Source organism: Patagioenas fasciata, chromosome 9 (genome assembly GCF_037038585.1).
Source record: "Patagioenas fasciata isolate bPatFas1 chromosome 9, bPatFas1.hap1, whole genome shotgun sequence".
Classification (NCBI taxonomy): domain Eukaryota; kingdom Metazoa; phylum Chordata; class Aves; order Columbiformes; family Columbidae; genus Patagioenas; species Patagioenas fasciata.
Window position 1 is genome coordinate 10,297,180 of NC_092528.1, and position 15,390 is coordinate 10,312,569.

General features: G+C 46.7%; 1 protein-coding gene across 2 annotated transcripts; it reads left to right on the forward strand.

Annotated features, from left to right (window-relative positions):
* Nucleotides 1-1,956: 1,956 nt before the first annotated feature.
* Nucleotides 1,957-4,385, forward strand: LOC136105398 (G-protein coupled receptor 35-like). 2 transcript variants are annotated; one of them, XM_065845153.1, is made up of 2 exons: nucleotides 1,957-2,045; nucleotides 3,424-4,385. In XM_065845153.1, the coding sequence occupies exon 2, from the start codon at nucleotides 3,450-3,452 to the stop codon at nucleotides 4,383-4,385; it is 936 nt and encodes a 311-aa protein (XP_065701225.1). In that variant the 5' UTR covers nucleotides 1,957-2,045; nucleotides 3,424-3,449. The 2 variants fall into 2 exon arrangements, with proteins under 2 accessions (XP_065701225.1, XP_065701224.1); XM_065845152.1 differs by having other exon boundaries at nucleotides 1,985-2,033.
* The last annotated feature ends 11,005 nt before the right edge of the window (nucleotides 4,386-15,390 follow it).

The window sequence follows — 15,390 nt, forward strand, 5'->3', positions numbered from 1 at the left end:
TCTGAAAAACATTAAATGTGAGGGAACAAATAGAAAGACAGAATTTAAGTGATGCTTCACCTTACAGGAGTATTTTGTCGCACTGGCTTCTTTTGCTAAGGAAACACCCTTTCCAGCCAAGGTGTGGTGGACACTGGCGTCAGTACAAGGTCCTTTGGAGCATGTTGCAGGTGATAATGCACTTCAGATAGGTCTCCAGACAACCCCACTGCAGAGCTGCCAGCAAGGAAGTGAGAAAACAGCCTGAGTGTCACCTGCACTGCACCACATGGGGACAGCACTCATGGGGCTGAGACAGGCTGAAAACTGCAGAGGAAGGTGAAAATACAAGTGCACATCATCAGTAATAAAACCTGCGACTGGATGGAAGGAGGGGGCCATAAGCAGCTGCAAGAGCCAAGAGAGTGATTGATGGGGAGCAGAGGCAGAGAGAAGAGAAGCATGAGGATCCTGACCCAGTGGCATCCAGAATCAGACAGGGACCTCAGAGCCACACCAGGAGACACGTAAGTTCTCCACAGATAACACTTCATCGTAGCTTTGCCTACTGGTAGCTAGTGTTGAGTTGTTCTGACATATCCTGGTGAATCTGCTGATCACAGCCAGCTGTTTTGCATATGGTGACAGGTTTTGTCCCTCCCTTGAAGCCTCACCAGACTGATGGGAAACACAGCTGCCATCATCCAGCCACCACAGCACCAAGCTGCGGACGGGAAGCATCACACAGAGAGATGCTAGGAGCTGAGCTCCCTCCAAGCTTGATTTTGACTGCTCACGGTTAATACTGCTAGTGATAGCCTTGATATAGACAAGGGGAGTTCGTGGACAACACCTGAGGATGATGGAAAGTGAAGCATTTTCTACATAGTGGTGAAACCCAGGAGCTGTATGACTTCGAAAACTGAAGTACTAACAAGGAACATGACGTGAAAATGATGGTGGCTGGGGATCAATGAGTTGGGTGTATGAATAAGTCAGTAGCTACTTATAAGCACACACCAAGAAGCAGCCACAAGAAAGGCAGAAGCAGTCCCTGGAAACTCAGAAGTATTCAAGCTAAGCTCTGTACTGAGTATACAGTGCAACAGAATTAATCTCAAAGGTTGGTTTGTAACACACAGACAGACAATGCCAAAGTACTTCTGAAGCTGCTCTCAGACAACCTGGAAAGCGGGAAGGGAAATGTGTTTGCCCAAGACCATGATTCAAGGACCTTTGAGCTTGTTGACCAACTTGTCTGAGCTCTTCTTGTAAACAGGTGGCAGTGGAAAGCCAAGGAGGAGCCCCTGGCCAGCAGGCACCGGCAACTGCAGAGCAGTTGCCAAGTCACCAGGTCACAAGGTCAAGGTGCCACATTTTCTCAGAATTGCTGGCTGATGAGAACTATGGAAAATAGAGAGAATTACCATGATTCAGAGTGAAACCCAGTTATAATAATCACAAAACTACCTGCAAACCTCAGCTCTCACCTCTCCAACAGCTCTGTGAATGGGACTGGGGGCCTGCTGGGGCTGCTCTGTCCTGGGGCTCAGCAGTGCGACAGCAGGTGGCAGTTCCCACTTCAGCCCCAGCAGGAAAACGGTCTAGAAGCCAGAGAGAAGACCTCAGGACCCTCCAGGGCAACTTTTCCCCTCCAAGCAACGTGCACAGACTGTTTGGCAACGAAGAGCATTGCCCAGTGAAACATCAGACACTGGAAAAACCCAAAGCCATTCCATCACCAGAGGAACCACTGCAGGGCTGCATGGCAAACAAGCTTTCAGCTCACTACAGGGCTACTGCAGGCTCCTCAGTCAACAGGGGGTGGTACGAGCCATGCCAGTGGTGACAGAGGAAGCTCAACCCTGGGGAAATGCGTTGAGGAGGTGTGGGGGTGCTTCCTCCACCAGCATTGCTGGTGCCACAGCCACCAGCAAATGGTCATTGCAGGACACCTCGCTGTTCATGTGCCAGGGGCAGCGCCAGAAGGGTTCATCGCGCCTGTATGCCGCACTGCAGCTGGTCTGGAGGAACATTCACACTCTCCAAGGACAGTGAGTGAGCAGGTAATTCCTCCTGGCTATTTGCTGACCTGGTTATTTGAGCTCTGCAAGGCATTTCCTTTCACCATCCATAGTGGGGCACCAAATTGGTCGTAGATGAACTGAGAGAGGGCTGGAGCCTGTGTGTTTTCAAAGGCTCATTTCAATAATGGCCACATTAGGCATATTTTGGAAGCTTAAGCGCTGTCTCAGCCTTTGCTAGATCTCCCTGTTGTCTTTATGATCTACATTTGTTTTTTCTGGGCTCGTAACTTATTCTGTGTGTCCAAAGCACAGAGCTGCTGCAGGTATCAGTTGTAGCACATTCCCCCACCTCCAAAGAGGTCCCTCGGCACAATTCCTCAGCAGCAAGAGTTTCAAATCTAATTGAGAGCTGCAGCTGCACAGAGATGCTATGGAAATGCCTGATGGTTTGCTCACTCAAGATGTTTTTGAGCCCCAGGAACATGCACCCTTGGAGCCACGTTTCCCTTGCAGGCAGAATACAAAGACATCTCAAACCTCTTGAGTCTTTCCTGACATCAACAGCTATGCCTAGGATAAAGTTCTGTATTAACTCCTTCAAAGCAGGAGGGCAAACAGCGATATTTCCCTTAGATCTAGGGTGACAAAACCACCCACTAGACCAGATAGAGCTCATCTCTCTGTTTCACATGGCTGCTGATCACTTTTCTTGCCATGACATTGACAGGCTTTTTTTGTCTTGGAATGCGGCAGATTGTTCTAATACTTGAGACAAAGCCCCATTTTCACTAAATGCAGCATGTAGCCCCCAGTACTCTGATTCTTGCTGCAGACTACTAGATGCTACCATAGGATTCAATGGCAGCCAAAAATAATGAGAGATACACTAATAACTGTTCTTATCACTAAGGAGAAGCGATGCAGAGACAGCTCAGCACTGAAGGAGAGGACAGCTGTCCTCCTGCAGCACATCTCCCAGAGCATTTAGAGCTGTGAGGATGCCGGCTGGCATCTCCTAAGCACCACTTTAAGCAGACGGATGAGAGCTGTGTTTAGGCATCCCCGTTCTGTTTCCAAATGGGTTGTAACAGCTTCCATAACCCTGAGCTGCAGCATACTTGCTGCTGCCTGATCTGAGTCTAGCCCAAAACAGAGATACAAGCATTTTCCCCTGCTTTCCTCCGCGAGCAGTCTTCCCCGTATGGGACCCAGTGAGAACCTGCGCTTTTCTCTCCTCCATAAATGATCAGGCTCATGTCCCTCTCCCTCCTTTCTCACCAAGTACCCTACAGACAGCCCTGCTCTGCAGTCATCTCCTTGCTCTGTTTTCCACTGTTGATAAAGCTCTGAACTATCTGAATTAATCACTGACCCAGTCAAGAGTCTACCTTCTAAAAGGTTTAATGTGCTCTTGCAGGAACTGTGCCTCTTAATGTCCTCAAAATGAACTTCAGCAGCTGCAGCATCACAGCCCACGAAAGCTTTCCACTTGTCCAGCTGTGTATTTACATCCCGGTTTTGCTTTTGGGCATTTTGCTGAACACTTTGGCGCTGTGGGTGTTCTGCTGCAAACTCGGCAAATGGACAGAAACCAGAGTATACATGGTCAACTTGGCTGTGGCTGACTGCTTGCTGCTCTTTACTTTGCCTTTTAAAACTTTATCCCATTTCCATCAGCTGAAGGTAGGTAGATGGTGCCTGGCTCTGGAGGGTGGCTATTTCACAAACCGCTTAATGAGCATTGGGATCATCACTGTCGTAGCAGCCGACAGGTATCTTGCAATCAAGTACCCTCTGAAAGCCAAGGTGCTGCGATCGCCACTGAAGGCAGCTTTTACCTCTGGATTACTTTGGATAGCCATCATCTGCGTGATATCTCTCATTAAAAAGCTAGAGGACCGAGAACAAGATGAACTGTGCTTTGAAAAATCTTCCGTTAAACCCTCAGTGATCACACTGTGTGGTATTATTGTTGGGTTTTTCATACCACTGATCATTGTGTGTTATTGTTCCATACAAGTCATTGCAGAACTCATGAGAAAGAAAAATGAAAACTGCCACAAGGAAAAGTTAGTCAGGAAGGCTGTCTACATCGTGTCTGCAAACATGGCTGTGTTCATCATATGCTTTTTGCCTCTTTACCTCGGACATCTCCTTCGCTTCATAATGGACTCCACCAGTTTCGACTGCTCTGCAATACAGAGCATTAACAATTTTGTTCACCTTGCCTCGGTCCTTGCAAACACAAACTGCTGCCTGGATGCTGTTTGTTATTACTTCGTCAACAAGGAATTTAAGGAAGCATCTCCCAAGCTAGCAAAGTCTAAATCTGAAGCCACTGAAGAAGCTGAAATTCAGCTCCCATGCATAACACATTAGTGCAAAACATACGCAGCACACATTTTAGATTTGCTGTGTTCCAGTTCAACTAGGACTCAACTGCAGGCCTTCCTTTCACACTTTCTTATTGTGTGAGTGGGACGGAGGGACTTTCTGCTAATGGGAATGATTCAGACACATGAAAATCAGCTCTGATTCAGACAACCACAGCAGTCCAGATCCTGATGTAATGATGTAGGTTGCCACTGATAATTCTCTTCCTTATGCAAATTTCAGTAAAATGATGCTTTCCCCTGCAAAAAGTGTCTTTCATCTTCCCAGAAAGCCCAAAACAACTACAGCTAGTGGAAAAGGGAGTTTTTGTCCCTCCTCCCCATCTTGGATCAGTTTTTATGCAGCTGTCTCTGTGACAAAGCAACAGAGGTTATTCCAAAGATCAGAAACGAAAAAATTTCAAAGTGAAACCACAGCAGAAAAGGAAAGGAGGATGTTTTTATAAGTCACAGACAACTCTCTTTTTAGTTGGTAATAAAGCACAATCACAGTATCAGACGCAGATTCAGCCTGCTTTAGACAAGTTTACAGCACCATCCGTACTACATAACAGCTACAAAATGGTCATCAATTGCAATACAAGGTCAGGAGAAACTGCGATTGCTTGTACTGCGGAGAAACTTTACATCAAAAGCCTCTGAGTAAAATGGCATTAAACCTACTACCCAAAGAGATGGGGTGTGGTGGTGGGAATAAGGACTCTGTATGAGGGGTCTATTCAACTTCATAATGTAAAGGAGCGTCTAAAGAAAGTGGCACAGAGTCATTCCCAAGCATGCAATATAAATAAAGTCATGTTACTGGCACAGAGTGCAGTATCTTAGTGAGTTAAATGGAAAATGTGGGGGATTAGGTGATGCAGGATCTGCTCTGTTGTCTGTCCCCAAAAGGGACAGCTCATCTCCCTGGCTGTCTAAAATAGGGGCAGATGAGCTGCAGCGAAGTCTGGGATTTTCAAAGGCAGAGCGGTGCACACCACCCTGCGATGCACTTACTCACAAACAGCTAAGTAGGTAGAACTGCTAACTAGCCTCTTTGTAACAATGGTCAGACAGCAGCCATGCACCCTGGGATGGAACATACCAGGCACATACCTCCACTCGTATTTCCCAACCCCAGGCTGGGCTTTTCATCTACCTGCATATGCTGGGCCAAACCCTTTTCGCACCTCAGCAGCCTTCCAACCCCATGTCCAGCTCAGCCTCTGCATCTCCTCCTACAGGAGGTATGTGACAAAAGAAGGAAACCCCGTAAAGAGAGACCTTGATGTCGGCAAGAGTTGAGCAGAGTCCTCCATCCACCTGCCCAGCAAAGCCCACACCACCTGCACAGGACAGGAGCAAAGCCCTGATATCTTCCTGAGGGGATGTAGGCTTCTCACTGCGCTTGCCAGATATTCACACAGGAGTGTGATCTGGCCTTCATTCACTGCATGATGGGGAGGGGGAGGAGGAGAGGCTCTGTTTGCAGAAAAGACCTGTTAAGGAGGTTGGTTTCTCCTCTCTTCTACTCCTATATTTTCTTTGAAAAGATGAAAGCAGCAACAAACAGCGCTGTGCATCCAGAGAAGGTGTCTCCTCCCTGGCTCAGCCCAGGATGCAGCACAGCCCCAGCAGTGATTTCACACTGCTCAGCCCGGCTCACACTTTGCCTTCCCCAGCCCTGCCTCATCATAGTAATGCATGCAGCTTTGTGACTTTCATTTGATGGGCTGCTCCCAAATAAGGCTAAACTCATTTATTTCCTCCCCAGCTTGGGGTCTGTGTGCTGACAGCACAGTGATTTGATAGATTACCTGATTCCCAGCATATTTTTTAATACACTTCCAGTGTCACCAACATGGGTGCAAACTCTGAAGAGGTGAGATCTCTGCACAAACCAAACTGCCATTTTAGATGCAGCAGGAAAAAATACTCTTCCTCCCAAAACCACTAATTACATGGGTGGAGGAGATACAGAGCTATCTACAAACAAAGCATTTCTAAGCAGATTGTGCTAAACCATCTCTCTCTGAGTAACACCCCTTCCTCCACCAGCCATTCGCTGTGAAAAGTGTACCATGAATGCCTGGTCAAAGATGGACAAACTTCCTCACCACTAAAACCTCATCTGAAAGCCTCTGTACAGCAGTGAGTCCTCAGATGCTTACTGGGGGGGCTGGAGAGGGAGGGAGCCCCAGGGGAGCAGCAGGGGGGACAGTCAGGCTGTGCCAGTGCAGGATGGTGCTGGGCAGGGAGCGCAGGGGTGGGTGTCACTGCCACAGAAGCTCCGTGCAGGACCACAGCCACTCGTAATGACTGTCCAGGAGCAGCTGCTTAACGAGGGCAAAGAGGCAGGAGAGAATGTTTCACTCTTAGAAAAGAAGTGTGATAAACTATTCCTTTGACATAGGACCAAAACTCTGTTCACCATTCAAGCAGGGTCTATCCAAGTATGGGGCAGTTGGGGATTTGGATGTGCTGGGGCCGAAAAAAGTGAAACAGAGACTAAAGGCATGATGGAAGACTCCTCAGGCTCCCCAACTAGAAAACTGGATTGTGTTCTTCTGTTTGCTCCTTTTTTTTGCTTTTTCCACCCAGAGCTTTTGGACTGATTTAGTAGAAGTGTTCTCTAAATTCCTAACTCATTTGGCCAAGCTCTTCCATGCTGTATAGAGAAGAGCTAAGGGAGCAGGGAGGAGGCAGCAGCAATCTCCTATTTCCTGACATTTCTGGTGGGCTCAGCAACCTCTAGGAGACAAGGGGGAGCCAAGCACTCACCAACAGGGTATTGATACTTCCACCACCACCTAGAAGACAGACAGCCCTCACCCCACACACAGACACACCATGGCTGTCCAGCTGGAGCAGGTCTTGCCTGGCTTGCCTTGATCTGGCTGCAAAAACCTGGCAATCTCACCACATCTGCCGAGCTTTCAAATATGTGCAGCTTAACCTTCTTAGCATAAGATAGACTGTGTCTTCCAGACTTCCCATATTCCTCTGGAGTCACATCTGGACAACACCAGTCTCACATTTTCCAAGCGATGAGGGTAGAGGAGTGAGAAAGGCTGGACCCTACACGTCACACCACGCATGACCGCATCCTGCCCTCCCAGCAGCTGCACAGCTGGGCGCAAATATCTTGCACTGCAATCTCCTACCTTAAACTAATTCTAATCCTATGAACTGATGAGAGAGCTGGACACAGCCAGTTTGACAACTTTCACAAGCACTCAATGGACTCATTAAAACAAACAAACGGGCCCGTACACAAACAAACAAAACAAAAACCCCCACAAACAAAACACACCAGGCCACTTGAAAGCACAAATGGAGCTGCTGCAGCACACTGGAGGTGGCGGCACAGGCAGGACACACACACACAGTACAGGAGCACATCCAAAACTCCTGCTAACTTTACCAGACCTCTGCAAGCAACAGCATGAATGACCCACACCAGTTTTCTTGCCTGGGACTTTCCATTTGCTGTTGCTGGCACATTTAAACTGAACCCTGCTGCCAAGTACTGAACCAGGGCAGCTGACTGAAAAACGAGAGTTCAGCTCAATGTCAGATGTGGGGGGAAAGTGTGAAAACTGTCACCAAAAAACCATGACATACTTCAAAAATGCTTTCATCAAAGCCAGAAAGAGGGCACTTTTGGGGAAGTGAAAAGCAGGGTGGTTCATTATTGTTAGCTTGAGAAAGAAGCATTCCCATGTCTCTCAGTTTCTAAATGAAGGCTCAGACGCATCCGTGAGGACAACGCTGGGGATAGCATCTGACACCATGCACTCTGTGTCCTCCAAGGTGCTAAAAGACGCCTGCAACCCTGGCCATCAGAAACCCTGGCAGCAATCTGCCAGAAACCTCAAAATTGCAATAGCAAGTCCAAAGGTCTCTTGCCATTGGTGGCTGTCACAGCCCACAGTCACTTGTTTAACCCTCATTCTATGTTGCTGTATTAAAATAGGCTTCAGAAACAGCACATTTCCACCAGATTGCACTGACCAGAGAGTGAACAGCTTTTCTCAGTACCCCAGCAAAGAGACACTATGTCATCTCTTCACCACAGAGATGACCCATTTCAGAAGGGCAGGACACCAGCACACACACCCCACGTGGGCTGCACAGCTCCTCCACATTTTTGCAGCTATTTAATGACCTGCTTAAGTTAACGCATTTCCACTTCTGCCTGTCACAAAGGTTGTTGAATAATTTCTTCTAAGAGTCTTGGGTGACGGAAGGAAGGACAGCGTAATTTAATCTGATCTCACAGCAGAAAAGTGATAACAGACAATTGCTCAGCAGCCACTGCAGACAGGGTAGGTCAGGGCAGCGCAGGCAGAAGCAGGTCAGGCATTATCTTGGGGCAGGAAGGAAGGGATTCTTGTTTAAGCTATAATTTAATGGTAAATTAGATCTTTTACTGCTGCACACTTCCTTTCCTTGCTGTTATTCTGGTGAATGGAAGAATGTGGCTGATGTTCAGCACCCTTCTACTCTCCCAATGGCAACTGAGTAATCAGGAAGAATTAAGCCCTTTATTTTATCACTTCCAGGCTGCTCCTTTTCACATGGCCACTGACCATATCAGCCATGGCTGGCCTTTAACATGGCCTGAGGGCCTGGATCCCAGCCCTGCTGCCGTGCGGCCCCTGGGCACCCATGGCACCATCCCGCTTGGTGCCCAGGGGCTGGGGGCAGAACCAGATCTGTGCCTGGGGGAGGCACCCGCCAGCTTTGGCTCTTTACGGTCACTAGGATCTCTGCTCTCTACCACCGCAGTTACGTGTTTTCATCTCAAGTGATATGGCTACAGTCACAGTGTTTTAGCAATTTTAGAGAGAGGGTGAGTTTTGTTTTTTGTTTCTAAAGAAGCAGGTTTTGAGAAATTTCAAAGGTGCAATAAAGTGTGCAATGACAAAAGATATATCTGACTTTTATAGCATACCTGGAGAGTTTTTCCTCTTTTAACAGCTGGTTGGACTCAAATGGCAGATTTTCTCCCTTTGGGAAGAGCAGGTGAGATTTTCAGTGAGCAGAGAGCAGCAACAGGGGATGTCGCCTCCTGGAGGGATGGTGGTCTGCAGCTCTGGAAGAAGAGACGGGAGCTCAAATACAGCATCACAGCTCCAGGTATATAAATTTGTGTTTGTGGTTTTGTTTGTTTGTTTTAAGATTTTTCTGTTCTCACCTCTCACATCAAGAACGTCAGAGCTATTTCAGTCCCAGCAGTGAGATCTCAATAGAGGCAGGTTCAATTATGAAACCAATTATGAAATCCAGCACATTTCTGTTTTTTTGTTTCTCACATTGACTTTGGTTTTTGACAATAAACCCCAGGCTGATTTATTTCCACTGGTATATTTCAACACTTTCCTCTTCCTCATAAACACACAAACCTCTTACATATTTAGTTGCCCTTGAAACAGTCCTCTAACTTTTTAAAATGTTTGTCTTTATAGTACAAGTGATTGAAAGAAAAATTACTCTCTGCTTCCAGATAAGACTGCATAAGCCAGATGTTAAAGTGTGTGGCCAACTTCCTTCAATTTTCAGCTGCAAAAAGACACAGCACATCAGTCAGTATCTATGGAAAAATCACAAGAGCATGTAGAGCTAGCAAATGCCCCAATGACACAAAGATGCAGGAGGAGCAGTGGGGACACACAGCCTCTTGACACAGCACACACAGCTGCAACAAAACATACATTCTTTGCTTCATTGCTTTTGGTGCTGACAGTGCCTGTTTGCAAACCATGTCCCCAGTGCAGGGACTGGCCTGTCCTCTCCCCTGCCTGGTTTGTACCTGGATTGGCACTGGGGGCATCCCACAAACCTCTGCTCTGTGAAGGGATGGGCAGGGAAGCCCTGGGAGTCTTGCAGGCCCATCTGCAATGCAAGGAATGCCTTCCCCTGGCTCCAGGAGGGGAGCATACACCTGCCCTTCCTACCACAGGCATGGGAATCCCTCCCTCCCAGCATTGCCCCAAGATCCTGCTGCAACTGAAAACTGTCTTTATGCCTGTAATGGGGAAAAGAAATCAGAGTACAAGATCCACATGAATATCTAGCTTCAGAAACTGCTATTTAGCAATCACGCTTTCCAGAGAGTGAACCACGCTGCACAGCTCTGCTTCCCTTTTTATTTCTCAGAGGCTTTCTTTCCTTGAGGGGCTCTGTCCCCAGCAAAACCCAATATCCCACACCTGCAGAGAAGCTTTTTCCAGCAGCCCTGTGATATCCCCAACCCAGCCTGAGGGTACCTAGCACAGTTCTCAGTAAGGAAGCACACACACCACAAGAATTTCCATAAATGCAAGGAAAAGAGTGGGAAAGAAAAACAAAACAAAAACAGAAAAAAAAAATCAAACCAACAAACAAACAAAACAAAACCCAACCAACCAAAATACCAAACCTGAAACAACACATAAACCCAGAAAACCTCTACAACAAGCAAGCTAAATGTCCTGGCTTTGGATGGGATAGAGTCAATTTTCTTCCTAGTAGCTGGCATAGTGCTGCGTTTTTGATTTAGAATGAGAATAATGTCAATAACACACTCATGTTTTAGTTGTTGCTGAGCAGTCAATGACTTTCCAGCTTCTCATGCTGCGCCAGGTGCACAAGAAGCTGGGAAGGGACACAGACAGGAGAGCTGACCCAAACTGACCAAAGGAATATCCCATGCCATATGACATCATGCTTAGCATATATTTTGCGGGAAGAATAAGGAAGCTGGGGGCAGAGGAAACATTTGGAGTGATGGTGTTTGTCTTCCCAAGTAACCATTATGCATGACAGAGTCCGGCTTTCCCTGAGACAGCTGAACCTGCCTGCTCGTGGCAGGTTTTGCTTTGCTTGCGTGGCTTTTCTTTATTTATTAAACTGCCTTTATCTCAATCCATGAGTTTTCTCACTTCTACTCTTCTGATTCTCTCCCCCATCCCACCAGGTATGAGTGAGCAAGTGGCTCTGTCACGTTTAAGTTGCTGGCTGGGGTTAAACCATGACACTAACCAACACAGCAGCCATAGAAAAGGTGACTCATCTGTGACAAATTCTTGGGTGTACAGAGATGTGGCTACCAAACAGGAAGGATTTCCATGCCTTGGAAAACATGCAACTATTTCCATCAGCCATTTGGATTCATCCTTTCTACATCTTGTTTGTTTGTTGTTGTTGTTTTTTGGTTTTGTTGTGGTTGGTTTTTGTTGTTGTTTTTATTTTGGTTTTATTTTTATTTTTTTTTTAACCTGTGAACTTGTGAAGTGCTGAGCTGTGCAAGCCCATTCTTTTCTACAGTACCTTTTACTGCCCAGCCACCAGGTGCTCCACAGGTGCCGTGGCTTGTGGCACTGCTGTGAGGCAGGGGCATGAGGAAGGATAAGCAGCAGGCTTGGCAAACAGCAATATTTTGGGGGGCATGTGTGGAAGTGAAAAACATACATTTTCTCTCATCAGCAAGGCAAATTCACAGATAAGAGCAGTAGATACCAGAGTTTGTCCTTGGGCCTGTATTTACCCTTTTGTTAAACATGTTTATAAGCCATGCTGACACAGATGGTAGGGAGCCTTGGTTTCAGGAAAATCCAGTGCTTTTCTCTAAAAGCAGCATTTACTGCTAATTCTGGTGCAACCTCACCCACCTTTCTAGTGACAGCCAAGGCTGGTCTAACTCCTCCCAATAGGTATCAATGCAGGGCCAGTGTTGTTTCATGAGACCATTAATCACCCTTGGTTCAAGCAGGCACTGGGAAAGCTGAGATTGGGAAATCTGGCTGTCTTGGTGCTCAATGGAGTTCCTTCCCTGTCACAGCTTAACAAAACAGCCCACGACTGGAGAGAAGAAAGGCAGGAGAAAGTGAGTGGCTAACAGACCCCAACTAGCAAACCTCTTCCCCAAACCTGCTATGATTATTTGAGGACTGCTCCTCCAGCCCATCTGCATGGGAACAACCTACCCCACATCCCTCACTGACCCATTTTTTTAACCAAGCTCCAAAGACCACTTAGCACCAACCTGGAAAACAAAGAAGGAAACCATCTTTCACCTCCCATATCCAACCTTTTGCTTCTCTACCTCGTGCCAGAGTAGCCTGTCTCTGATCAACAAAGCCTACACCGTTAAATGATTCCTAGCACATGACTCAATAAATTACCCATGTAAGACCAATAAACCTAGACATCAGTAAGTTAGGGAAGGTCAATCAACCAGAAACCTGTCATAAAAAAATAAAGGAAGAGAAAAATATTTGAAGATTCATTTTAAGACAACAGCAAAAGAAAAAGTCTCCATGAGTCATCTTCTATCATTTCTAAAACCCTGATTTGAGAAGAAGTATTGTGAACACAACTGTCAGTCTCCAGTTGAAAGTCTTCCAGTCACTTCTCTGTGCTGGTGACAAAAAGTAGCAGTGTGACAAAGGAAGTAAGGGGAACAGAAAGCAAGTAAACATCTAGGGGAGACGCAGCGATGGAGAAATGGTAGTGGCTGCAGCATGCAGGAGGGGAAAACAAAAACTTCTGCGTACATTTAGTTCCTGATGCACTAGGCTTGTAAAATTAGAGAAATTAGGATTTTCCCATGACTAATATTTCTGAGCAGAGAGCATGGGTAGATATACACACACACACACACACACACATATATATATATATATAAACTGCTTTATTTTCTTGAACTCCTAAGATGCTCCACATGAATCAGAAGGTTTAGTAAATGTTGTCCAGATGGGACTTTCAGACTTGAAGTAGATTTTTTTTCTTCCTCCAATACAGTGATGAATCTGTGTGCCAAACTGCCTTTTCAAGTATCTGAAGGAGTTACGTTCCCACACTTCTCTCTGGATGTTTTGAAAACAACTGTCTTCCACCCCTAGTAGCCAGACTTTTTTCCTTTGGCTCAGATTTAACTTTGCTGACCAGTATCAGCAATTTCTGTGGGCCCCTGGGCTCCCCAGTCTGTACAGAGAAAAAGTGCAAGTGCATGAACTCCCTTCCTCACCCATGCACGGTGAGGAAGAGTCACGCATGGGAATCACCCTCTTGCAGTGCAGGTCACCTCCACGTGAGGGTTTTGACAGCTGTAGTCAGGCTGGTAGGAAGTAGAAATCCAGCAGCCCCCACACTGCCCCAGCCCTTGCTGCAGTGCTGTGTATCTACAGCATCTGAGCACACAGAAGGTTGGGTTTGCAGGGCCCTGGCACTACACTGCAAAGCTGGAAGTCTGCCCTTGCTGTGGCAGGCTGGAAGACCACCAGATAACTTCCCAGGTTACTACGACCTGCAGCTTAGGAACCTACTAAACCAGAGATGGCTTCTTTATGCAAAATGGCTCCTCAGGGGCTTTTCTGCCTTCCTTGAGCACACAGAATCACTTTTTATACTTGTATAGTTATTTAAAAAATTAAAAATCTAACCACACCATCGACATCTAGCTTTCACAGTGAAGTCAGCATGTCCCTGCACCCGTCTGAGCTTGGTGCAGCATCACACCAGGCAGACGAAAAGGAGCCAACTGCAGCCAGAGCCCACCATGTAAATCCTGAGCAGGATACTGCTCTGAATGGAAAACATCTGCATGCACTTAAAGATTACTCTGAAACTCCAAAAGGCCCAAGTTACACTGTTGTACTACAGGGCTGCACAGAAAGTGTCAAACCACTAGAGGGAAATCTGACCTTCATCTGCAACAAGGTCTCCAGCACACCCGGAAGAGGAAGGGTAGGAGGTGGCCTTAGAAAGCAGAAAAAGGTGTTTTGGGCAGAAGTGCTGGGCTGCCCAAGAGGGTATCCCTGGGAACTGATACTTTTGCTCAGTTGCCTACAAAGTCATTTAAAAACACTCATGCAGCAGCATATGTAACACATCTAGAGGAGAAAAATTGCTTGGTAATTTATTTCCTAAGTCCTTTTCCTCATCCTCCTTTAGCCAGTTTCTTTGCTCCCACAGGAGTTTATGCAGGTAGCCTGGGAGACCTCAGCTGACCTCAAAGCCAAGCAAATGGGATTTGCAGGAAGAAAGAAACCCAAGTTGGATTTAAATGAAAGGGAAGGGGTAAAAAAATCCATGGGTATGAGACAAATCATCATTTACTCTAAGTTTTTATACTTCTGAAATGCATTAACTCCTCTGAAATGCCTTTATACTCATTGTCTCACCCTGCTCATTTCCATGGGCAATAGGATGGGAAGCAGAAACTAACCCTAACCAAGAAATGTAATTTTTCAGTGGAATTCCCATTCTGCTTCAGAGAGCTAATCCAAAAAAAGGAACAATTCTCACACACATTTCCAGCCCTACTGATAAGTAGGAAGGTGCTAAGTCCCCAGTTCCCCACCCCTCTCTGGAAATGGGCACTCACTGCAGTGGCAGTTCCTCCTGCTGCACTCTGGCTCATAGGGCAATTCTCCTTTTGGAGAAAGGCTCCTGGAAGGGTGCAGCTATTTCACCAGGGCAACACCTCCCCCATGAGCTATCATTGCAACTGGCCACAAACTTCCCCTTTCCTGGGGTAGGAGAGGGAACTGGTGTGTTTGGCTTCTGGAAAAGCTCTGGTCGGGGATGAAAAACATCCTGCACACAGAAAAAGAAACACTGAAGTCGTTTTCAGAAGGCACGGCACATCGCTGTACCTTGAGAAGAGTCTCACAAAAATGGTACTTTCCTGTTATTGTCAGTGATACGGGTTGTGTACGCTATTAGAGATATCAGGGATGTTGGAGTTTTTGGAGATAAAGACTTTGAAGCTAATATTTCAATCTGTCTGCTCTCCTCCGCTGAAACCGCTTTAGCGAGCTGAAGTGATGCACGTGGCCTCAGCCAGCATCTGCGCCAGCACCAGCTCAGGGCAGAGGCAGCAGCACTGGCTCCAGGGGGCTGGAGTCACTAGACTCAGCATCTTTGGCCAGGTGAGTGCACCAAATTGCAAAAGCACCTGGCAACAGGAGTGTTTTATGGCAAAAAACTTCACAGGATGAACCACCCAAGTCAATGTGGTGGTG

What these genes read in the sequence shown, in the direction of transcription:
- LOC136105398 (XM_065845152.1), top strand. Translation starts at nt 1,985, where the DNA reads ATGCCGCACTGCAGCTGGTCTGGAGGAACATTCACACTCTCCAAGGAC. An exon ending in ATTCACACTCTCCAAGGACA is followed by an intron (nt 2,034 to 3,423) that starts GTGAGTGAGCAG and finishes GTGCTCTTGCAG; the next exon opens with GAACTGTGCCTCTTAATGTC.